The 25,084-nt window shown below is 39.5% G+C and overlaps 1 protein-coding gene across 1 annotated transcript in view; it reads right to left on the bottom strand.

Moving 5' to 3' along the window:
- The window catches only part of SHTN1 (shootin 1), a 103,844-nt gene that overhangs the window by 25,911 nt on the left and 52,849 nt on the right, over positions 1 to 25,084 (bottom strand). The window contains exons 9-14 of the mRNA XM_010588965.3: positions 21,969 to 22,115; positions 19,602 to 19,755; positions 17,488 to 17,587; positions 12,057 to 12,139; positions 4,971 to 5,080; positions 2,116 to 2,169 (exon numbers count right to left, since the gene is read on the bottom strand). Of these exons, the coding sequence (XP_010587267.1) occupies positions 2,116 to 2,169; positions 4,971 to 5,080; positions 12,057 to 12,139; positions 17,488 to 17,587; positions 19,602 to 19,755; positions 21,969 to 22,115 (648 nt within the window). The remainder of the gene's footprint in view (positions 1 to 2,115; positions 2,170 to 4,970; positions 5,081 to 12,056; positions 12,140 to 17,487; positions 17,588 to 19,601; positions 19,756 to 21,968; positions 22,116 to 25,084) is intronic.

Raw genomic sequence — 25,084 nt, 5'->3', positions numbered from 1 at the left:
TCCATCTCCCCGTAAACCGGAGAGTGTTTTATGCATGGGTTAACTCTCAGAGGTAGTACAAATCTCCAGGTTGTGGATGTACTTTACAACTCAGGTCACGTTCTATTGCAACAAAAACACTCCCACAATGAGTTTTTTCCTGGTTTCTGTTCTACAGCAGAACTGAACACAGTGTTACTTGGTTCAACATACAAGCACCCAGGCCGCAATCTGTAGGCCTTTCACGTTCTTTCTTCCAGGTTTGTTCCTCCCATGCCACATTGTGAGGCTGGTATTGTGTGCTTTACTGTGTATGAACTTTGATAACCCTAATGATCTGATCTCCAGCAAGAAGCACCAATAAAGCCCCATCTGTTTGGTGGGCTAAGCTAGGGGATTCCTTTCTATCTTAGAAGAATTCGTACAGTATTCTTGGCCCTAGGTGACTGGGAACTACCAGTGTTGCCTCAGTGGAAACTTCTATGTGCCGTCTGGCAAACGAAAGCAGGAGAGCAATCATGAGCTGGAGTTGTTTTTTTTTAATTAATGCAGAGAATGGATATTTACAGAATAATGCGTCAATGCCAGGTAAGGAAGAGCACCATAATGATTAATCCAGGGCAAGGAGGAGGGGAGCGATTTACAGAAAATCAAGATGTTTTTATAAAAATTCATAATTTTTAAATTATTACACAAACATCTATTTCACAGATTTCTCTCCTTGAAGTGGCACAAAATTATAATGAATCTGATCTTCAAGAGCAAGGCTGTAACTCAGTAAACTTGCTAGCAGCCAGCATTATAGGCTGAGAATGGGATATCTTAGGTAATCGAATATTATCATAGGGATCTCCTATGGATATCTAATTTTTCAAGTAAATCTAAGTTTTAAAAAGTTCAAACGCTGTACGATTTTCTCTCACTGATGATCCAGAACTTCACAGTGCCCCTGGGGCATCTTTCTGAACATGAATTATCATTACGATGCAGAGACAACTGAAGGAACTGAGGACAGGGAGCTCTTAACACCACGCTGGACGACAAAGCCTTCCGATTAAGGAACGCATTCAGTTATAACAACAGGACTTTGTCAAAGGCTTTAATACTTCATTCTGCAGGCAGATCACCACTGCTAGCCAGTGATACATCGCTCTTCAGCGCTAATCCCACCCACCTAAAACTAAAGCAAACTAATGAAGCCATTCCTAGTTAAGTCTACTGTTTAAAGACATGCTTGATGAACATAATTTTGTTTACCACAATTATGTGGATATCTATATGCAATGCATAATTAGCACAGTAACAACAAACATGGGCGTATTTGGTCCTCTACTTCCGCCCCTGCATTTGCTGACTTACAGTGCACAGTAACTGGTGTTGGGGCTAGAACAGGATCTGAGACCAGGGCTCCTAGTCTCTGAAACATTTTCTAAGTGAGGCATTTGTCTCTGAATGCAACTGTTGGAGAGGGTAGCAGCCATTTATTTCACCGGCAAAAACTCACAATTTGGAAAGCAGAAATATGAGCAGAGACGGGCACTAGGTATGTTCTCGCGTGTGTGTGAATTACCCCAAGGAAATGAAATTGGTAGCATAAAGAGAAGGACTCTTATTTTATTCTACAGTTTATCGTCACAGAATTTTTTTAAACTGTGAGAAAAGGCAGACTGTGCCCCTGAGAGTAACATATTTGGTAGATGCTCAGATTTACATTTTAGGTGCCAAGAACTCCACTCTCATGCCCCGAAATAAACCACTATCCATTCCAGGGGCTCTGCTCTATCTATGTTATGAATAAACACGACCTGTTCCTCACACGGAGTCAGATCCTTTATCTGCAAGCTTTTATGCCAGGATTGAAAGGCAAGAATGGGGAATGACGATTTTGGTAAACACGTAGCCACTATCTGAAACTGATCACGGCTAAATCCTCAAGTAGAAAGAGCAAAGTGTTATTTGATACATTAGTAACACCTGTGGTGGAGAAGTCCATAAATACAATCAAGTAAACTGTCAAAAGAAATGAGGCTTACTATAAATGGAAATAAAACATATCCAAAACAGTGATTTATAAAAACATCATAAAACATTTTCCTTTAGTTTCCCTATTAGCTAAGCAGTAAGCTGTGTTCTTACCAGTATTCCTTTCAGTTCATTCACTGCACTTTCAGAGCCTCTGGGAGATTCTGGCTACAATTTTAAAAAAGAAAAAAAAATTACTGAATAATTCCATTTTAAAATATTAAACAAAGATTGCTACATGGCAAAGTGCTGGTAGTCTATATTGGTGATATGTACGATTATACTTTTTTCCATTAGGTCTATGTCTTACAGTTAGGAACAATATTAGCCAGGTGCAGTTAAACAGAAAATTAGCAGTTATGTTCAAAGTAAAAGGACTCAGGCTACTGTGTCTTCTAAATATCGTTTTGTTACCCCTCAGTTATCATCACGGATAGAAAAGATTTGGTAAACACTAGATTTCAAAGATTCAATTCCAAATGATTCACAACTTTTTAAAACAAACTTTTCTCCACCTGCATTGCTGGACTTAACGCCAGCAAGCTTGGAACAGAAAGAAGGCAGCTCAGAGCAGAAAGTGAGCGACAAGCAGGAAACCTCTCTCAGCTCCATTAGCTTTAGGCGAAGGCCAGCTTACAGAGGACATGCATATCTTGCTTCAGTTATTTCACAACGGCGGAGTCAGAGCCAGGAATGGTGAAGAATCTTGCTTACAGGAGAATATTAGCATTGTCTGCTGTCAGAACAGTAAAAGGCTTCAGAAGGTGTGCAGTCCAATCACTCCATCTTACTCATGAGGAAAGTTAGGCCTTGAGAAAGGCACTAGTTCAGTCAGGTGTCTTGGCTACAAGACGGTTCTCTTATGGCCCCAAAACAAAGTAATTTGAAACGAAGTTGTGAGTAATATTTGCCTGTCTGCCCCACAATACCTAACAGTCTCGGTCAGTGGACCCCTCAACTAATGTAAGGAAAATTTGGTACCAGGCCCTCATGAAAAAGAAGATCTAGAATGACCTCTGACCTCCCTGTACCACTTCCTCTCACAAAGGATAGAGGTGAAGGTTAATCTTGAAAGACACAGTGAAGGGAACTTTCCAAGGTTCTTATTCCTGAAATAGAAGTAGGGTTATTTCTCCCCCATCAAGAAACTAGAGGTGATCAAAAGCAACCTATAATCCTTTCCCTTCAATAGATAATAAAAGAATAAAATCTTATTTCAATTAAAAAAACAAATACAGAGAGAGAGAGGTTTGCTGCTCACGTGTAAACTAGACTAAGGAATTAAACTTTCATAGCACAGGTTTTCTGTGAAATATGCATGCCATTGTGCCAGTCACAAGCTCTAGAGTGCTAACTTTAACCACCCCAGCACCACCGACAACATCAAGGAATTTACAAAAAATGCAGTTAAATGAGTATTTTCAAGACAGCCTTGACTTGTGCAGATAAACTGTTCAGGTGGCAAGCTGTGACTTTTGAGCAAGTGCCCCACCAAAAGGCATTCTCAAAAGTGCCACCATGCCACTCAGACTGCGCTCAGAATGCACCAGCCCTTGGAAGCCTGGACGGCATACTCTCCTAACGTGAGCCATTTCAGGAAAGCGCCCATGGTAACGGAGATTCGAGCATGCAGTGACCCTTTGCTTTCAAGGTTATTGACCAGGTCGTTCAGCACCACATCTACATAGTTTAATGATTACCAGCAAAAAACCCAGTTGTCCACTGATCCTGGTACAGTTGCTTTCCAGATTTTGAACTGACATTAAAGAATGTGTAACTGTTGGAAGATTCATGAGAAGAGACAAAAAGTACAAAGTGATATTCTGAAAACGAAAGCAAGTATGGAACATCGATTGCTTATATTTTAAGAGTTTTTCAACATTTTTTCTTCCTAATTTCACGTGCCTTTATGACATTGCATTTTTCTCTAGTAATAGTTTGGTTTTGCTTATTCCTTCCATAATAGTTGTGAAATGGGAGTCATAAAAATGTACTCTTTTCAAAGGTTCTGTTTAGACACTGCATTTTTACGGTGCTTTCACGTCCTTTTTTTCCACTTGATCCTGACAACCACCCTGTAAGTCAGGGGTGTTATGCTCATTTTGTGGAAAAAAGGTTGCGTGGGGGCGGGGGGAGCTGGGCAATGCCACAAAGGCTCCCACATCAGCAACAGTGTTCCTCACCCACCCACCAGACACCAGCTCTGAAACAGCTGTGCCAGCTGGTCCCACACACTCAGCTTCTCTTTCAGTTTTACACTCTGTCCCTTACTTAGAAAACTGCTCTCAGATTGCTGGCACAAAAATTACTCTATATGGTTGGCCAAAGCTTCCATTTCACTAGACGAAAATCTGCTCTTGCAGCTCAGAAGTATTCTTTCCCTCTTTCCAACACCAACTCCCTGCTGGGCCACACCGTGGCCACGCCTGCCTTGCCTGCCATCTTGCCTGCCTACAACAAAGCCACAACTTTAGAAGCCCGGAGGAATCTGCAGTGAGCAGGCATGACATTTAGGGCCACTCAAGTAGTTAAAGAAGAGGGACAGCCTTGAGAGAAAGAAAGAACCATAGAAGTCTGGCTGAAAAAAAAAGAGAGAGAGAAGTAAAAGGAGAAGAAAGAGAACCAGCCTATTGACACCTAATCAGAGCGAGGAAAGAAAGAACATTTTTCAAGAAAAACATCAAAAACTCTAATATTGGGTTGATTTAAATGGGGCACACATAGAAAGGGAAAGGAGGGCTGAATAGATTCTCGGAGCCATGATAGATCCTGGAGCACTCACTGTTGCCTGGTTTAGGTGACAGCTGATTAGATACGGACGAAACGTTCTCCTTGAAATGACCGGGAATAAGTAACTCTTGACAATCAGTCCTGATGTAGCTTTCATCAAATTTCATGTTTTTACATTTAAAATAGAAACAGCAAAGACAGAGAGAAAGAAAAATAAGAGGCATTTAACTACTCCATACCTTGGCCTTCGGTCTGGCTGTCTGGTTAACTGGCCTGAGATGAACTCCCTTTTTAATTCTATCCATCATCTCTTCAACCGCTTGCCTCTTCAGATCTGTGACTTCTTCAGCTGTTCAAAGAACACACACATAAATCATCTTCTATTACAAAAAAAAAACCCGGCTATATCCTACATTAGCTGACTTAGACTGCACTACGGAATTAATCTCAGTCATTTTTCAGAGAGAGTCACAGATCACCAACCATTTACTAAGGTTAGCATAGCTACCAGGTAGCAACTTTTTTTTTTTTTTTAAATAAAATATCAGAAAAATAAGTTATAAAAATTAAGATCAAATTCATAGCATCGAAGTCAATAATGGCTCACCTGTGTTAGAACACAATTAAAATGCATTTTGTTCTATTTGTCAGAATGTATAGACTTTAGGGCTTTAAAAATGCAACTTTGTACCTAGTCCCAAAAAATCATTCATCTTTGCTTCAAAGATGTTTTTATGACTTGCAGTATGTCCTATGTCAAAGAATTAGCCCAGAGAAGGAATAACCATCAAAAAACCCATCTGAAAATAGATCAAAGAGATCTTCTCCTTGAGGGAAAAAATCCGTAGTCAAAAGATGTGCAGCAAATAGGTAAAATCTATTTTTAAATTGCCATCTTTTATTTAGAAATCACATGGAAAGGAAACATTTAAGCAAACCTCTTTCAAGTCTTTTTAAATTGTCAATGTTAAAAGAAAACATACATCTAGAAATGATTGCAATTAAATCTGAAAAAAAATTTCAGTTGCGTTACTTGCGTTATTTGGCTTCAGAAACAATAAAGCTGCTGAGATGTACATGAATTAGGTGAGTGCATCTGAGGTGACCCCAGCCCTGCTAATCTGAATAGTGAACTCTCTCTCTCGTAGACTAGCTTGACCTAAAGCAAAGAACAATTTTGCAACATTCATCACAATTAGTACAGGTCCAGATCTTGTGTTTAACTAACTACCCCATTGCTGTTGAGTCAATTCCAACTCATGGTGGCCCCATGCATTACAGAGCAGAACTGCTCCATAGGGTTTTCTTGGCCGTAATCTTTATGGACAGATCACGAGGCCTTTCTTCCCTGGTGCTGCTGGATAGGTTCAAACTGCCTACCTTCAGGTTAGTAGTAGAGTACAGATCATTTGTGCCTCCCAGGGACCCTTAGATCTTGTGTTTATCTCCACCTAATTCACCCCCAACCAATATATTTAAGTTTAAATAGCTCATAAAGGCCTTCTGATTAGTATCCTTAAAGACTCCACATTGCCGGGCATATGGTGGGCACTCAACAAGTATCTACTAACTGACTGACTTCTTCCAAAGTTTTGCCTTTAAATGGCTATTAATATTTCTACCATTTGAGCAGGACTGACTAAGCCCTAAAAGGCTCGATTCTAAATGGAAGTAATCACGTTACATCCCCAAACTAATCAGCAGTATTATCAAGCTTTGTGTTAAGGAGGCTTAAATCATAGCTGCTGCTTCTGCTACACGGCCAGGCTTCACTCTAAGCCCGGGCAGTCATTCCTCTTATTCAAGTGCCTAGAAGAGCAACTAAGAGAGTCCAGAAAGTTCTATCTCTCTCACCTCTGCAGCCCCACAGTTATGGGATCTTTGCTGTATTTATTTACTGTACAACCTAGATTTTCTGAAATTGTCCTGACTTCAAATACTTCTTTGGTCATCTTCACAAGCCACTGCAGATGCTGGGAATTAACATTTTTCAATATTCAAACATTTTCTGGACCCCCAAAAAGTATCTTTTGCCAGACAGTGTGGGAAATATGGCCACCAAAGCAAGAACTCACCCAACAGTAGGTGAAAGGCAAAATTGTGGGCTGATCAACCATGTGCCCATAAGTAGAATGTTCTTGGGCAGCTTCTGCTGATGGCTCACAAACATCAACAAGGCAACACACAAGGAAATTACTATGGGAGGAAATTCATTCACTCACTCACTCATTCATTCATTCCACCATATCTGAATACCTAGTCTGCTCTACAAAGTGCTTGTGCTGACCCTATCCGTAATCAGGAGTGACAAAACCTAGACCTGCCATTCAGGCACCTGGTATGGGTATGGGATTTATTCATGGGAATTTAAAAAATATCTTCAAAAAACATTGGATTTTCAGAGAGGCTGCCATTTTAAGTGAGACTGAGAAGTGCTGAATGGCAATAGGAACACCGCCTACAAACAGATTAGCACTCTGTAAGGAATGACTGAAACCCAATTAAATGCACCATACAAAAACTAATTAAGGCAGACAGATGGAGAATTATGGTCAACACCATTCAAATCTGCTACAGCATCTAACATATCAGGAATTTAAAGTAGTTTTTTATATTTGCTTGCCAGAATCATAGTGATAATTCAGAGAAGTGCCACTATCTGTATTGTGGGCAGATTATAAACCAGGCTTTAATTTCTCAGCCTTTTTTCAAATGTAAAAGCTTAACTGGTTTTAAGAAATCGCTCTTATCAGATTCCCTACTCAGGCACAATACATGGGTGATGCTAGCGACCCAAGCCTTCTCTCTCGCCGACCCTGTTTCTGAACTAGCAAAAAGCAATCTATATGAACTCCCAAACTATTAAGCAGTTCTAATAAATCTGCAAGAATCGCCTACAGAGAGCTCATGGTATGTTTTGTTACTCTTTCTACAATCACGCAGTTAGTAATTGTCTCACAAAGGCCTGTAATCAGGGGGACAATAGAAATATGCAGGATACTGGAGATTAAAGAAAAGGGACAAATGAAGACAACAGGTCTAATGTTACTGAACTGCCACAGGAAAATAAAATAAAACGTTCTTTGAGTTAGTGCTTCAAGGTCAGCCTTGGATCAGAAAGCTACATGGAATTAAATGAGGCTTAAATTTTAAGACCCACTTGAAAAATAAGTGAGTTCCTTAAAAAAAAAAAAAAAAGACCCACAGGCAAAACCATCATCTTGTTGCTCAGAAAAGCCTTTGGCTGTTAACTAGAAGAAACTGCAATGAATTTTTAAATTTCACAGGAATTCAGTCTTTTTCACTAATATTTTTAAAAAGGCATAGAAAAAAATTTTACTTCACGATGCATCAATCTCTAAGGACCCATTCTGGTTGGATGAGTATGAAGCAGCCTGAAGTAAAAGGAATTCCCTTAACTACAACAATCACGGGAACCTGCAGCAAGAGGACCCCTTTCACCCTCCAGAGGTCATAGGTACCTTTCCTTTGTTTTGTTTTGTTTTTTTCCAGTTAGCATTTTGAGTATTTTCTATGTGCTGGGCACTATTCTAAACACTTTTCATGTTGTGAGACTCATTAATTCTCACAACCCTATGGCATTGGTACAATCACTGTCTCCATTCTACCGATAAGCAAAGTGAGTCACAGAGGCAAGAAAATATTAACAAAGTAATGGGCTTAAATGTGTGGTAAACAGCCGGCAGACCTCCAAGTCCCAGAACTGGCCCAATAAATACAGTGGTGTCAAGATTACAGCTATTAACTTCAAAGTTTGAAATGATTTCTTACATTCAGACCATAAAACTACATCTAAAGTCTTCCACAAACCTCCACAATCAAGCGTTCTAAGAGCCATAACCAAGTGTCATGGATTGAATTACGCCCCCCAAAAATGTGTGTATCAATTTGGCTGGGCCATGATTCCCAGTATTAAGTGATTTTCCTATATGTTGTAAATTCTGCCTCTATGATGTTAACGAGGGAGGACGGGTGTCAGTTGTGTTAGTGAAGCAAGACTCAATCTGTAAGACTGGGATTGTGTCTTGAGGCAATCTCTTGAGAGATAAAAGAAAGAAGAGAGCAGAGAGACAGGGGGACCTCATACCACCAAGAAAGCAGCACCGGGAGCAGACTTCATTCTTTGAAACTGGGGCCCCTGCGCCTGCGAAGCTCCTCCACTAGGGGAAGATTGAGGACAAGGACCTTCCTCCAGAGCCAACAGACAGAGAAAGCCTTCCCCTGGAACTGATGCCCTGAATTTGGACTTTTAGCCTACTTTACTGTGAGGAAATAAATTTCTCTTTGTTAAAGCCATCTACTTGTGATATTTCTGTTATAGCAGCACTAGGTGACTAAGACATCAAGCAATAAGAGTTTTTCCCTCATATGCTCTGAAAAGCATACCAACTATAGACTATGATAGCAAGACTGGTCCCTATGTCATAAATGCAAGCCCACAAGAGTCACAGATGATACAGTGTGGAATGCCCTACATGCATTCATCATGGATTGAATCATGGGTTGGTTTACTCATTTGTCATGAATTTGATCATGGTTGGTTTACTCATTCAACAGCTATTTTTCAGTGTGAACTATGAACAAGACATTAGAAATAACTGCCTTCCAGGCAGCTATGCTGCTCCACCACATAACAGTGAAGGCAGTATGATATTAGGGCTGCTTGTCTAAAGCTCCTGGAGCAACAGAGAATTATACTTCTGTGTCAGTATTTCTATTTAGATTCTCAAAATAACAGTCCAATAGCCCAAGGATATCAGAGAAAATATTACCACATTTCATGAATTGTAAATGAAATACCATTTCTGTAAGGGAAATGCTATGACTCCTAATACTGGGGCTTGAGACATTCTAGAATCTTTTTTTTTTTTCACTTAAGGGGGCTGTTGAGGATGACAAACTGATAATGGAATCTACTTCAAGGGAAAAATCATTTCCTCCTGACTGCCCTCCTGACCCTCTAAAACATACTGATTGCCCCAAAATGAGACTGAAACAAGCAACATTTAAATTACAGTGTCAGGGGAATTGAGAGTTAACTAGGATCCTGGCTGCCCTGCAAGCCACCACAGGCAGGACTGGTTCCGAATCCAGCAATGCCTTGTGCAAAGCAGAATCTGCCTTTCAGCCCCATTGCTGTTCGGAGGAAGGACAACGAAAGTCTGCAAGAGGTAGGCACAGCAACCACAGGTGAAATTAAACAGCTCTGTTTGTAATGGTGCCGGGAGGATCCTGGCTAAGAAAGAAAAACACAAAGTCCAAACTTCATTCACTATACGGGAAAGCTGATACAGGCTGCAGCGATGGGTAAACAAACCCTCAAAGAACTTGCAATCTATTCAGGAGGAGAGATGTGGAAATTGTGTAAGGGCAGGGGGCGGGATGAGAAGGCATTAAATCCACACTGTAACAGAAGTTGAAACAAAATGTTATAGCAACACCCAACATTGAGCCATTCATTTCGGATTATTAGTAAATACGGGCAAATAGGAGGAAGAGGAGACGTGTGATTCACACAGGTACTTTGCCTGGAATCTGCACAGGGGATATGGCATCAGATCAGCACCCTGCCAGAGGAAGAGGCTTGGACTAAAGAAAGGGCAGGAGGGAAATTCTGGAATGAGTGAAAATAGCAACGAATGCACAGACAGACGCCTTAGGTAATGTCCAGCCATGAGGGGCTGGACAGATGTAATGAGAAATGAAGCTGAAGTAAAAGCAGAGAACCTTCTGTAAGCAGATCACAGTTTGGAATGTTTGGATACAGTGAGGAGCATAGACATGCCATGACGTGTAGGACAATGTATTAGACCTCTGATCTCAGAGTGCCACATTGCAAAATACGTGGAAGTGGCTGGACTGGACCAAGACACCTGGAGGCAGGAAGAGGGGCCAAGAAGAAGCTTTCACCAGTCTGGGCTTGAGCCAGGCAAATCCACCATGCTTTGTACCTAGCAGGCATTGAGCAAACATTGTTGAGTTGAATTTGGGTTCTACAGCTCTCACCCCAAAGGACTGAGACCTGGCCCTAGCATTCAAGTCTTTGTCCTCACTGTGGCTACGCACCAAACTACTCTCAGCTCTATGAACTGACTCTGAACTGAGTGACCTGATGCCTCTGCCCAAAAAGAAGGCCCTTTTCCCTCCATTCCCATCTCCTCAGATTATTCTCTCAACAAACCTCAAAGTCTCATCTGTTTTACTTCCTAAATAGTTCCTGAATTTATCCATTTCTTTCTATTCCTACTGCTACCCCCCTCATCTAAGCCTCTGTCAACTTACATCCTAATGACTGCAGCAGTCTCCTCTGTTAGTCTGTTCTCTGTTTTCTCACTGCAGCCAGAGTGATTCTCATTATGTTATACTATTGCTTACAACTTCTACTGTCTTCAGGATAAATCCTACAGCCTTGAGCATGGCTTATGAGGCTCTCCAGGATCTGGCCCCTGCCCATCTATCAGACTTCCTCTCTTGCAACCACTGCGTTCTACCCATAGCAACATTCGGTTTCTATAATATGACAAGCTCCTTCCCCATGGTATTTGAATCTGCTGCCCCTCTATCTGAACTGTTTTCACCCTAAAAACCTGCCCCCCAACTTTCTAAATCTACAAATACGCAATTAAAACATCACTTTCAGACATCAGTGGTATACCTCCATAAGCTCTTAGAACCTCTTCCATTGTACTCATCAAAAATTGTACTTAATTATTATTTAATTAGACAGTTGTTTGTTTACTTCCTGTCTCCCTCACTACTTATATCTCCAGTACACGGCATAAAGCCTGACATATAGTAGGTGCTTGACAGTCTCAATGCTACCAACTCTTAAGAAACTCATTGCTATTGGGTCGGTTCTGACTCATTGCAACCCTTTAGGACAGAGCAGAACAGCCCCATAGGGTTTCCAAGGAGAAGGTGGTGGATTTGAACTGCCAAACTTTTGGTTAGCAGCCGAGCTCTTAATTACTGGGCCACCAGGGCTCCAACTCTAAGAAGCCTTTCCCAAATTCCTTGTTTGGAATTAACTCCCTCTCTTTCCCTTACAATCCCACAGCACCTTGTCCCTCTACTGAAACACACTTCCCAGTACACCTCACGTTACAGTGGTGTGTTCATGTTTATCTCCTCTATAGGCTACATGAAGGCAATGTCTGTATTTGGTTCATTTTTATAGCTGTTAAGTTTACACTTTCCCCAACAATCTGTTCATAGTCGAAGAACTCAATACATGTATGTGTTAAATGCTGAAAAATTACACACCACTAGCTGCTTAAGGTAAACCAAGTGGAGGTGAAGCTTACTTGTTTCCGGTTGGGCTGCCTTTTCCTTCTTAGCACCACTGCCGCTGGGGTGGGATCGTTTCCGGATCATGGACATGAGAGATCTTTAGGAGAAAGAGAAAGACGAACAGGAAATCATTGGATGTCTCATGATCTAAGAAATAAAATGTAGAGAATCTAAATAATCGGTAAAAATCCAACTGTTCTCCAGGTGCATTTGAATGCATAACTAAAATTTAAGTAGCCTACATTTCATTTTTAATGGAAATCACATTAAGGAAGAGAAGTATGTCTTATCCCTTTCTGTGTAAAACTAAACTAAATACTGAAGGGAGGGAACCGCTACAACTACTAATTCACTTCGTACACGTTTTCAAAGTAAAATACACACAGAAAAAAACTTCAATATTCATATCTAAAATTCACAAATAACCCACAGCTATCTATGTAATATGCCTGAGGGAGAAAGAAGGATAAAACAATCAGGAGAGGTTTCATATAAAAAAGCACTGTATGTTTTAGTATATCTATCTGTGAAATATGTGCATAAAAAATCTGAATCTGCATGAAATAGACCAAATACTTAGGTATAAAGTTTATTTAGACCACACTGTTTTTCTGGTCCATGTATGAAACATCTATGCAAAATCCAAATGATGAAAAATGTGACCACACTGAAATTTTAAAACCTCCATATACTAAAAGGCATCATAAAGAATAAAAAGATAAGCTACAGGATATACAAAGAGATTCTACATATCAATGAGAAAATGCAGACAACCCAACAGAAAAATGACACAAGTCTTAAACAGGCACATCATAAAAGAGGATGCCCACGTTATCAATACACATACAAAAAAGATGCTTGACCTCATTAGTTACCAGGAAACACAAATCAGACCCACACTGAGGTACCACTACACATTCATCGAACAATTCAAAGTCTGATGATATCAAATGCTGGTGGGATTGTGGACCAGCAGGAATAAATTGGTGTAACTGATATAAACTGGTACTCCCTCGTTGCCATCGAGTCTATTGTGACTCATAGCGACCCTACAGGACTAGGCAGAACTACCCCACAGGATTTGCTAGGCCGTAATCCCATAAAGATGCCGCCTAGCAACGACGGCACTGGTTTTTTTTTTTTTTAATCTTTATGGGAGCAGATTGCCACATCTTTCTCCCACAGAGCAGCTGGTGGGTTTGAACTGCTGACCTTCGATTAGCAGCCAAGCACTTTAGCACTGCAGCGCCAGGCTCCTTAAATTGGTACTACCATTTTGCAAAGCTGTTTGGCATTATCTATCAGAGTTAAGAAACACATATACTAAAAAACAAAAAAAACCAAACCCATTGCTGTAGAGTTGATCCGACTCATAGCGACCCTATAGGACAGAGTAGAACTGCCCATAGAGTTTCCAAGGAGTGCCTAGTGGATTCAAACTGCCAACCTTTTGGTTAGCAGCCGCAGCATTTAACCACTACGCCACCAGTCCTTGCCCACATATACTAAGAGTCAGCAATTCCACTATATATTACAGAAATATGAGTGCTTGTGTACCAGAATACATGTACAAGAATGTTCAAGTGAATTTCCATAGCTGCCCTGGCCTTAGCACCATAATGGATAAATAAATGTTGGGACATTCATAAAATGGTTTATGAAGCAGTGAACATGAATTTCAATTTTATGAAATAACATGGATGAATTTTACAAAATAATAGAGTGAAAAGCACATGACACAAATGAATACAGCAAAATCTCAATTATGTAAAGTTCGAAAACAGGCATATGTACACATACATGTGTATATATCATATACATGTATACGTGGGTGTGTATATATGTGTGTGTGTATATATATGAGATTGATTGGGAGGGAGTTATATCGGGGAAAAAATACACAGGATGGCAGTGTTGTTCTATTTCTTGACTTGGATGGTGATTGTATGGATGTTCCCCCCAAAAAAATTTACAAAAAAAAAATAAATAAGAGTTGTTGAGTCCTTTCAACTCTATTGTAAATGTCCTCAGTATGGTGAACTGGATCTGACAAAGTACATTCCTGAAGAAGACAAGGTGGGAGGTTAGCAATGGTAAACAAATACTTGGAGGATAGGAAAGGCATGATGTTGTCTTTAGAAAAGGGACAAATGTACAGCGAAATACTTGCTCTGAGAACGTAACAAGCTGAGGTTTTTAATTGTTATATATTTTTAGATTTTTGTCTTCCCACTTCTATTCCTTTGGTTATATTATTAATCTCTTTTCTAATGGCCTTTTCTTACAATTTCCAAGCATTCTGGCCAACCTTCTACAAAGCCCAGTAAAAAGAAATCTCATCCTTCTCTAGCCTGTGAAGCTCCCAGGCCTTATCAACTGAGAAACAGCCCATCATTGGGCTTTGACTTCATCTAGTTTACCTTCTTTGAGCTCATAATGGCCCAAAATGGCATTAAATTATTTCCACAAAAGTTAGAAATTCCCATTTACATAAGCCTTTGCAATAGGTGCATTTTATTCTAGAAGTACGAAGAACAAAAGCTGTATTTGCTCAGTTTTCATTTTAGCCAACTGAATGCCAGAAGTATCCCAGTGTCTACTTGTTACCAACATTCCATTACAGGGTGGCGTTTCAGCCCTGGTGGTGCAATGATTAAGAGCTCTGCTGCTCACTTAAAGGTTGGTGGTTCAAACCCACTCAGAGGCTCCTTGGGAGAAAAGACCTGGCGAGTTGCTCCCATAAAGATTACAGCCTAGGAAACGATATGGGGCAGTTCTACTCTGTCATATAGGGTCGCTATGAGTCAGAATGGACTTGATGGCACAACAACAACCTGTCCTTACCCTCACACAACACTCCGCAATGATGCCACCTCTGAGAGGAAACTCTGAGAGTATACATTACTGTACGTAAAGATTACGAAGGAGTATATTATTTGTACTGCTCAGGGTATTTACATATTTACACGTCTGAAGTAAGAATATGTGTTCATCATTGTAAACCAGGTAAGTGAAAGGCAATGTTAGTTTAAAATGGTCTGAGTTGAAGCATAGGTTGGAGACTGATTCTGTGTCCAGAGAAAAACTATCCATAATATTAAAAAAGAACCATCTGTCAAGATGGTGCTTAGAGTATCAAGAGAATAAAAGGGGTGCACCTCACAGGACAGATGAGAAACTAGGACAAGACATCTGAGATCAATAATCCAAACCTCTGGCCCTCATTGCCCCATTTCACAGCCATATTCAACTGAATGGATAAAAACTTCAAGCAAGTGCCACGCTGAGATGGAACTATTCAATGGACAATTTTCACCTCAAAGTTCTTTGAAAAATCTTCATTCCTCTCCGCATGAACCACACCTGCCCCGGGCCTGTCCCGCTTTCACTACCACTCACACAAAATGGCCAAGGGAGACCTCCTTCCTCCATCCTCTCTCCCATGTGTCTTCTAGATTCAATGAGTGGAAAAAGGAGGGAAAAGTAATAAAGCCACAAGCCCCCATGTTTTTTTCTTTTCCTTCTCTACTTTCATTTCTATCCATGATCCACATCAGGGTAAAATAAGCTGCTCAGTAATAAAGTTGGAAAATCCTGATTAGTGGATTTAAAGTCCGCTGAAATGCAATACATCTGCAAATATGTTCTCAGAGAAGAAAGCACTCCTTACCCCCCTCCAAAAATCTCTTTTTACTGAAAAATTATGTCCTATATTATTTAAATTCACCTCCAAATAAAAATCGTGCATATTATTCAGTGAATTTTTTTCTTGAAAGAGCCTTACAGAAGAGTCCATGCTTTAGACATCCAAAGTCCTGAATTCTACATTCATTTCAGTTTAACTGTAAAGTGCTTTTCGGGAAAAACTTCCATTTAGGTTATACTTAACTTTTAATTCTAGAGGTTCTCCAGGCTTCTGAAACTAGAAGTTAAAGACCAACAGCAAGGCTGTAATCTCCTTTTAATAGCTCTCTTCATCATAGACAGAAGTGACCTTTCTTATCAGTTCAAAATTCTAGACCTTGGCAGAAAGATCAAAGTGATGAATTTCCCATTTTAAATGTCAAATTCAGACCATCTCCTACAGACTCAGCTACCCAGGAGAGAAAGAATTTAAAATACCTGAAATTCTTTCAATTCAGTCCTGGATCGATCACGTGTAAAAATTATTTTGCCTTAACTACTTCAACGGCTTAAAGTAGATTATGTCATAGCCTGCTCAGTAAGGAAAACTAATGAGAATCTCTTTCAAAGGCAAAGGCCCATTTTCATAGTTGTGTGGGAGGAACATACTACACATTCTATTCAGATGGGTCAGCAAAAGTACAAAGTACCAATAAATGGCCTCGCTGTGTGAAAGGATTAAACAAATCACATGAGTTAATGAAAGGTAAAAGTCTAGCAGAAGTTTAAATGCCATTTGTTCAGGAATAAATTATACAGAAGCAGCTGGCATCATGACACGAGGAAGTCAGTTGTTACCAGGACACACAGGTTGTCTCATGGAATTGTGGATGGTGGAATGCAGAACGACAAAGAAGGCAGGAATTTTGACCCAAGGTCTCCTCCCAGTACGTGCTATGCGGAAGTTGGGCACTCAATACCATCAAGTCAGCTTGGCTGACCTTCAGAAAAAAAGTTCCTTCCTGTCTGCATAGATGATTTCCTGCCTCAAGAATTCAAACACCATTCCTTCTTCTATGGAACGTTCAGCATTACAAAGGTTTAAATATGAGGTTAGGGATAAAAAAACAATTTCAGTACTTTCAGTTAAGTGTTAGTTTACGATAATTAGTACTTTTATTTTAAAAATAACTGGCCAAACGGGAGTTTTTCAAATTCAAATTATTGAGAGAAAAAGATAAAAACATTCCAGGGCAGCTCAAAACTCCTTGGTCTTTACAGTTAAAAGGAAATCCTAATGTCATGAACTAAAGTTTTTACAGTATGTGAGATGAAAAAAATGTCTAGCTTCTTCATCCAGAAGCTCTACATGGAATCTAAATGTCTATATAGCAGAAGAATGCTGTAGGCCACAAGAATTTATAACTAGAAGGGAGTATTGGTTGTATATGTTCATTACTGTATTCACTGGCCTTCTGAAAGTTCCCTGAGGGAAACACTAGGTGACATCTTTCATACTTTTTACCGACCCCCTAATGATGCAACGGAGCCCTGGTGGTGTAGTGGTTAAGAGCTATGGCTGCTATCCAACTGGTTGGCAGTTTGAATCCACCAGCTGCTCCTTGGAAACCCTATGGGGCAGTTCTACTCTATCTTATAGGATCACTATGAGTCAGAATCAACTCACCAGCAATGGGTTTGGTTAGGGTTAATAATGCAATGTAAGCTAGTATTAAAAAAAAGGACATCGCTGACATAAATGTCAGGTCCTCTGTCGAGGAATAACATCTGACGGAGAACAGTCTTCCCAGATGTGCTTACCGGATAGGATTGGGAGGTGGCGGGGGGAGTGGTGGCGGAGGAGGAGGTGGAGGAGGAACTGAGTTCTCAGTCTGGTTCACCCGTTTCTGGAGTTCATCAACTGCACAGAGAGCATGCATTCAGAAGACAGCTGAAATAGGCAACTGAACATCTTTTTTGCATGTATAAGGAAGAAAAACATAACCTCCCTCAACATCAAGTACTTTTTAAGGCAAAGATAGAAATTTCAATATGAAACTGTAGACTTTTTTTTATCTAGTCTATAATTACTAACGCAAGAGAGGCCTTCCATCTGTTAAAAGAAAAAAAATACCATCTGCTATAGATACAACTACAGAAAAGAAAAAAAATTCAAGAAGACGGCTGGGCGGGTGGGAGAATAAGGGCTGAGTGGGTTGAAGAAATATTTGTAACAATACAATCCACTACTCAAACACTAAGAAATTGTTCATACTTGACTTTAGAAGTGTATAGACTAAGAACTAATTGTAAAGGTAACATTTAAAAGTGAATTTTAATAGTTGCATACTTCCCTCCCCCACTTAATTTCCTTCACAAACTTGGCTCTAACCATTTTACCGTATTTATTCATTATTTTAAATTTACTCAGGCTCCCAAATGTCTGAAACTCCGAAGCTCGTTGGGCTTTTAAAGAGCATTCTGGAGATGTAATTTATTCACTCAATTCATTCATTCAAGTTATTAATTCAACAGACATTTATAAGTACCAGCAATGTGAAAGGGCCCATCCTTGGCGCTATTTAAGACACTCTTCCTGCCTTTGAGGAGCTTAATTTAAAATTTCTATCACAGATGCAAACACCTATAATATGGGTGAATAGGCTATGGGTACTCAGTGCTCTGTGTCTGTGCTCAGAAGCTAGCTCCACAGCCACTCCATGCAGGATGACTTCCCAGTGATCTTGCCATTGGTTTTGACCCTCACCACTTAAAATAGGCAGTGTGGGCTATGCGCTGGACATCAAGAATCCTCTAGTTATTTCCATATGCATGAGTCCATCTCTCCAGAGAGAATCTGAGTCCTTCAAGGACAGAAGGTATGGTTTCTTTTCTTCTGTATTTTTTATAGCATCCCAGAGTAGGGCTGGTAGCACAGACCCCAAAAAACCAAAAAACCAAACCCACTGCCATAGAGTTGAGACAGCAGGTACTAAATAAACACGTTCACAATTGAACCTCAAATATCTCCAGTGTCCACTCCCCTCCATGCATAATAAAGACAGCTTTGCCTACATGCTGCCCTGATAGTCACTATTCACTAAAAACAGGGGACTATTTCTTGATTTGAAATCAATTTTTAAAAAATAAATTCCAATCAATTTTCATTGTAGATTAGAAAGCATTGAATGTTTTTCAAAAGGAAAAAGCCTACATGGTTCTTCAGCATGGATTTTAAAATTCTAGTATAAAATTAACCAAAAATATCTGACGTGAATATTGAAGCTGTTATAAAGGGAATGGCCTGCCTCCTTAAATTACCTGCCTTCCAACAGAAACTTATTACTTATGCCTATGTGGTAATCTAACTCACAGATTCCTGGTAAGCCTTCTAGAACTGAATGAATAAATTCTTTGATTTAAGTATTCCCTGGTGTTTTAAAAGTTTTTTCCATTTAATATATATATTGTTGCCTGTTTCATTGTTAGGTGTGATATTGAAAGTATTATTTCATGTGTATAATTAGACACCAAAGATGAAGGTAGTTAAAACCTAAAAAGTTTAATTCTTTTTTAAAATGCACCCTAAAATGCATAAAGCAAGTACATAATGAACACTCTCCTCTAAGGAACTGGCAAGTGCTGAAGGTTTTGGCGATCCTATGTCAGTGGTATCTCTGTCTCTCAGTTCTGCATGGGATAGTAACAAAGGCTCTGAGTCCAAAGAGAAATCTAAATATTTATGAATCATTTGACTTAGAGTGGCCGCTCTACTAAATTACAATAATTAAAAATGGAGCAATTTAAAAATAAATCTTGGTATTTCTCAATAGCATTCATCAATGTCCTGGGCTACCTCGATGCCAGGTTTTGAACTGGGCATGAGAGAGTCACAGTTTAATAAAAAGACACAGTAGCCTATTCAATGCTTTTACCGGAATGCTTTAAGTTTCTGGCCTTCTCCTCAGAATTCTGATACTTCAATTCCAATTCTTTTTTATCCTCTTCTAGAAGTTCCAGCTGCTGTTTGAGGTTATGGATCTCCTTGTGGAGTGTTTCATTTTCTAGTTTTTCTTCTAACTCTTTGACCTGTAAGTTATAAACAAGCTTTTAAGTGCTGGTACTTCTTCCTTTGTCACGAAAAGAAAGGGAAAAAATTAATGTTTCCCTTTCATTTTGCACTTCATAGTACATCTCAGTCCATCTCAAAAATCATGCAAATTCTGTGATCAAGATGATACTTAAAATAATTATCACCTTCTTGATTCGATATAAATGTTACTAATTTGATAAATTACTGTGTGTCCATTAAATGAAATACTACAAAATCATTTTAAATCACATAGCTTACTATTACTATATAGTGACATGGGAAAATACATTATCAATTGAAAAATCAGATTATAGAATAGTATGCTTGGCATCATTCCATTTTATCTCTCTCTATATATGTACATATACACACACATACATATACATGTATTCATAACATATATTTACATACTTTGGATCTGACCAAAATACGAGATTCTTGGGTAATCTTAATTTTCTTTCTTCTTTAAGTTTTTCTATATTTTTTAAACTTCTTTTTTTACAATTAGTGTATGTTATTTTTAAAATCACAAAAACAATACACAACGGCTATGTTTTAAAGACTGTTGAAGCTGTAAGGGAATTTACAGACAGGTCAGAAATATTTTAAACCACACAAATGAAAGAGTTTCCAGAGTAATTATACAGTATAATAGTTGTAGAAGTAGTGATTGCTATAATTTCACTCATAACTTTTTATATACACGTTCCAATAAAGTATAAACCAAATGCACTGCTGTCGAGTCAAATCTGACTCATAGTGACCCTACAGGACAAAGTAGAACTGCCCCACAGGGTTTCCAAGGCCGTAAATCTTTACGGAAGCAGAGTGCCGTAGCTTTCTCCCATGGAGCAGCTGGTGGGTTCAAATTCCTGACCTTAGGGTCAGCGGTGGAGCACGTTAACCACTGTGCCACTAGGGTTCCTCCCAACAAGGTGTATACACAGTAATTCAGTCCTATACCTTAGTTCAATTCAGTAGGCTACAGGCATATATTATTTACTAAGTGAGATAACTGCAAGTGGTTGGACTTTTCAGAACAAAAAGCTAAATTTTAGATAAACTGAATAAAAAACACATTCTTCCTTTCTCTCTTTATTTGAAATGGTGTTTCCTGCACATAAAAACCCAAAACCTATTGCCGTCAAGTCGATTCCAACTCACAGCGACCCTATAGGGCAGAGTAGAACTTGCTCCACAGGGTTTTCAAGGAGCACCTGGTGGATTCAAACTGCCGACCCTTTGGTTAGCAGCCTGAGCTCTTATCCTTGCACTTGGCAGGTGTGGGGCAGAAACTCCCTTCCTCCCACGCTGTTCCCCAGTCCTTTTTCCCAGGGGCAACCACTGTTACCAGTTTCTTCCCTATCCATTCAGAGGTACTCTGTGCATAAACCAGCATTTCTTACAAAGGAGGGGGAAAAAAAAATGCCCAACTCTATCTCACCAACAACTTTGTAAACAAACTTCAGAATGTCCAAAAATTAAATGACAATATTGTTGCTGAAAGAAACTTTGACAGGTGATAGCAAATAGCCGCTAATAGCCTCTCCTTCACAAGCTAGGTGCGTTGAAAGCAGCATAAATATCGATGTAATTTTTCTTAAGTGGTTTCTTTAATTTGAAAGCCTCTGTTCCACCTCTGCCTCTCCTCCTCTCCCACCTACCAGAATGCCTACCCTTCTCTGCCCAGCACACAGAGGTAGGCTGTGTCAGCTGGGACAGCTCCACACATACAAATTGAAATAACCACTGAAGAAGTCTTTAAACATACACATTTGTACAAGTTTACAAAATCAGAAATTCTCCCAAGCAAACACCTACTATTAACATAGATTTTTCTTTTCCTCCCTCTCTGAATAAAACCTATGCCCTCAAACAAGCTTTTTGAGACAACTACACCCTTCTAGTGTATGCAGTTCCCAAAAAACACAATCAGCTCACGGATTTCCGGACTATGCATTACCCAAGCTCTTTTTGAGTCATCTCTCTTTTCCCGACTTCTTCTGATCCTTTGACCAGCTTAAGGATCATGATAAAGTCTAATCATGTACAATAAATTTTAGTTGGGCATTAAGTCAGGTTCATCTGCTGGATTTTTTCCTAAAAAGTCACAGGAGGGAATAAGTAACTAAGGCAAAATATGGAATTATACACGACTGGATTGAATATATATGTATCTTTGAGATGCCAGAAGAACATCTAATAGTACCTTTTGTTGATGCTGAATTCTCTCTTCTTCAAGGAGCTGGGTGAGTTTTGCATTTTCTTCTAAAGCTTTCAAAAGCTGCTGGTCAGGAGCAGAGCTCTGTAGCAGAAGGTAGCTTTGTCGCTTTAGCTTGTTTTGTTCAATGAACATCTACAAAAGTTAATTATGAGAAAGTATAAACCAAACAATTCCACAGAGCTACCCAACTGTAACTTGAACAAAAGGAAAAGTACATGGAGTTTTATTAAAAAGTTAAAGACAATGTCTGAATTATATAGTATAACAGTTTTAGAAGTAGTAAAGGCTAAAATTTCACTCATAACTTTTATACAATCTTTAGTACCTTTATCTCAGCTGTCAACAAGATATATATACACAATAATTTAGTTATACTTCAGTTTTATTACTTTATTATTGCTTCAAAATACATTAATACTAATAATAACTGTTAGGTGCCTAACCATTAAGTCAGTTCTGACTCATGGCAACCCTACATATGAAAGAACAAAACACTGCCCAGTCCTGAGCCATCCTCACAACCATCGTTATGTTGGAGCCCATTGTTGAGGCCATTGCGTCAATCCATCTCGTTGACGATCTTCCTCTTTTTCACTGACCTTCTAATTTACCAAGCATGATGTCCTTCTCCAGGGACTGGTCCCTCTTGATAACATGTCCAAAGTATGTGAGACGAGGTCTCACCACCCTTGCTTCTAAGCAGCATTCTGGCTGTACTTCTTCCAAGACAGATTTGTTCCTTCTTCTGGTAGTCCATGGTATATTCAATATTCTTTGCCAGCACTGTAATTGAAAGGTATAAATTCTTCTTCAGTCTTCCTTATTCATTGTCCAGGTTTCACATGCATATGAGGCAAATGAAAATACCATGGCTTGGGTCAGGGGCACCTTAAAGTGACACCTTTGCTTTTCAACACATTCAAGAGGTCTTTTGCAGCAGATTTCACAATGTAATATGTTGTTTGACTTTTTGACTGCTGCTTCCACAGGTGTTGATTGTGGATCCAAGTAAAATAAAATCTTTGACAACTTTAATATTTCTCCATTTATCATGATGTTGCTCATCGGTCCAGTTGTGAGGATTTTTGTTTTAAGTTGAGGTGTAATCCATACTGAAGGCTCTAGTCTTTGATCTTCATCAGTAAGTACTTCAAGTCCTTTTCGCTTTCAGCAAGCAAGGTTGTGTCACCTGCATGTCGTGGGCTGTTAATGAGTCTTCCTCCAATCCTGATGCCGTGTTCTTCTTCATATAGTTCAACTTCTCACATTATTTGCTCAGCATATAGATTGGATAAATGTGATGAAAGGATACAACCCTGACAGACACTTTTCCTGACTTCAAACCACACAGTATCCCCTTGTTCTGTTTGAACAACTGCTTCTTGGTGTATGTACAGATTCCTCATGAGCACAATTCAGTGTTCTGGAATTCCCATTCTTCACAATGTTACCCATAATTTGTTATGATCCACATAGTCGAATGCCTTTGTATAGCCAATAAAACACAGGTAGATACCTTTCTGGTATTCCCTGTTTTCAGCCAAGATCCATCTGACATCGTTCCAGCTTCTGAGTCCAGCTTAAATTTCTGGCAGTTCCCTGTGATATACTACCACAACTGCTTTATATTCATAATATCATCTAATCATTAGCACAACGCTGTAAGTAGATGCTATTATCACCCCTATTTTATTGATATGGTAAATGAGGCTCAGAGGAATTAAGCAACTTTCCCATGGACACAGTGGCAAGGCCAAGGTTTAAACCCAGGTCCGCCTGATTTACAAGCTCCATGTTTTAACCACCTGGCTAATCACCTTCACCATTTACTAGACCTAAAGTTTCGCTTTAAACCAACCCAGTAGTGTAAGCAGTTAACAGTAGGTGGGTAAAGGAAAGAAGTTATAACGACATTTACTGAGCACCTTATGAAGCAATTTACATATTCATTTAATCCTTACAATGTTACATGATTGAAAACAACATTATTTTCTATTTATCTGTTATTTCTTTTTCCTAACGCTACACAAGTTGGCCAGTGGGTAATCCAAGTGTGAAGTATTTTACGATGTCAGAAATTAGGACTATTTTATAGTATGGCTTCAATTTTCAGATTCTTAACAGCATGTTAAATGAAATCTACACTTTTTTCTCACCCGACTCCACAGTTCTCTGTGAGACTGAGTGGTAAAGGGAGACTATGAGTGAGCGTGTGAGCACCTGTGTGTTTGTGTGTGTGGACATGTGCATGTCAGGCTCAAAAAGAGTGAGACTGGAGGCTTAAGCATATTAGGGAACAATGATCAATATTTCATCAAAAACAAAACAAAAAAAAAAAACCCACTGCCATAGAGTCAATTCCGACTCATAGCGACCCTATAGGACATAGGGTTTCCAAGGAGCAGCTGATGGATTCGAACTGCTGACCTTTTAGTTAGCAGCCAAACACTTAACCACTGCACCACCAGGGCTCACAGTATCTTAAATTTTAGACCAATGATCTAATTAAAATGAATCATTCCAGGTTACTACAGTAATTCCTTTAACAAACATTTAAAACTTGACAAGTTGGGGTCCCTTATAGGCGTCTTAGGAAGAACCTCAAGTAGTCAACATGACAGGCCTGAGGACAGCAGCTGAAGTTAAGTCCCTAGCTTTCCAGCAAGCAAAGCCATTGACCAATCACACTTGACCAGCAGGAGTAGGCGGAGAAAAAGCAGATAGTGGGGGTGGCCAGGACAGAGGCGGTAAAGTCACCATCAAAGACCAGGCCACGTTGTACCAAGTCAACATGAGGGGTGGCTTTATTACTCTCACTGCACTCCTTCTCTGTGCTTGGGTTCTCTTTGAGAAAAACAGTTAGTGCTCTTTTTCCATGTATCACTCAAGAAAACGTGTTTAACCATACATGATTATAAATTATCTCAGATTTGTTATTTTGAGGAGAAATATATCAAATCTTGGGGATGGTAGAAACGTGAATTTCTTTTGCAAAACTAAGTCCCTGAATAACCCATAGCTATAGAGTTGATCCCCACTCTAGCGAACCTATAGCACAGGACAGAACTACCCCATAGAGTTTCCAAGGAGTGGCTGGTGGG

The sequence above is a fragment of the Loxodonta africana genome, chromosome 16, assembly GCF_030014295.1.
Source record: "Loxodonta africana isolate mLoxAfr1 chromosome 16, mLoxAfr1.hap2, whole genome shotgun sequence".
NCBI lineage: Eukaryota > Metazoa > Chordata > Mammalia > Proboscidea > Elephantidae > Loxodonta > Loxodonta africana.
The sequence above is the reverse complement of the archived record's forward strand: the minus strand, read 5'-3'. Positions and strand labels throughout refer to the sequence as shown.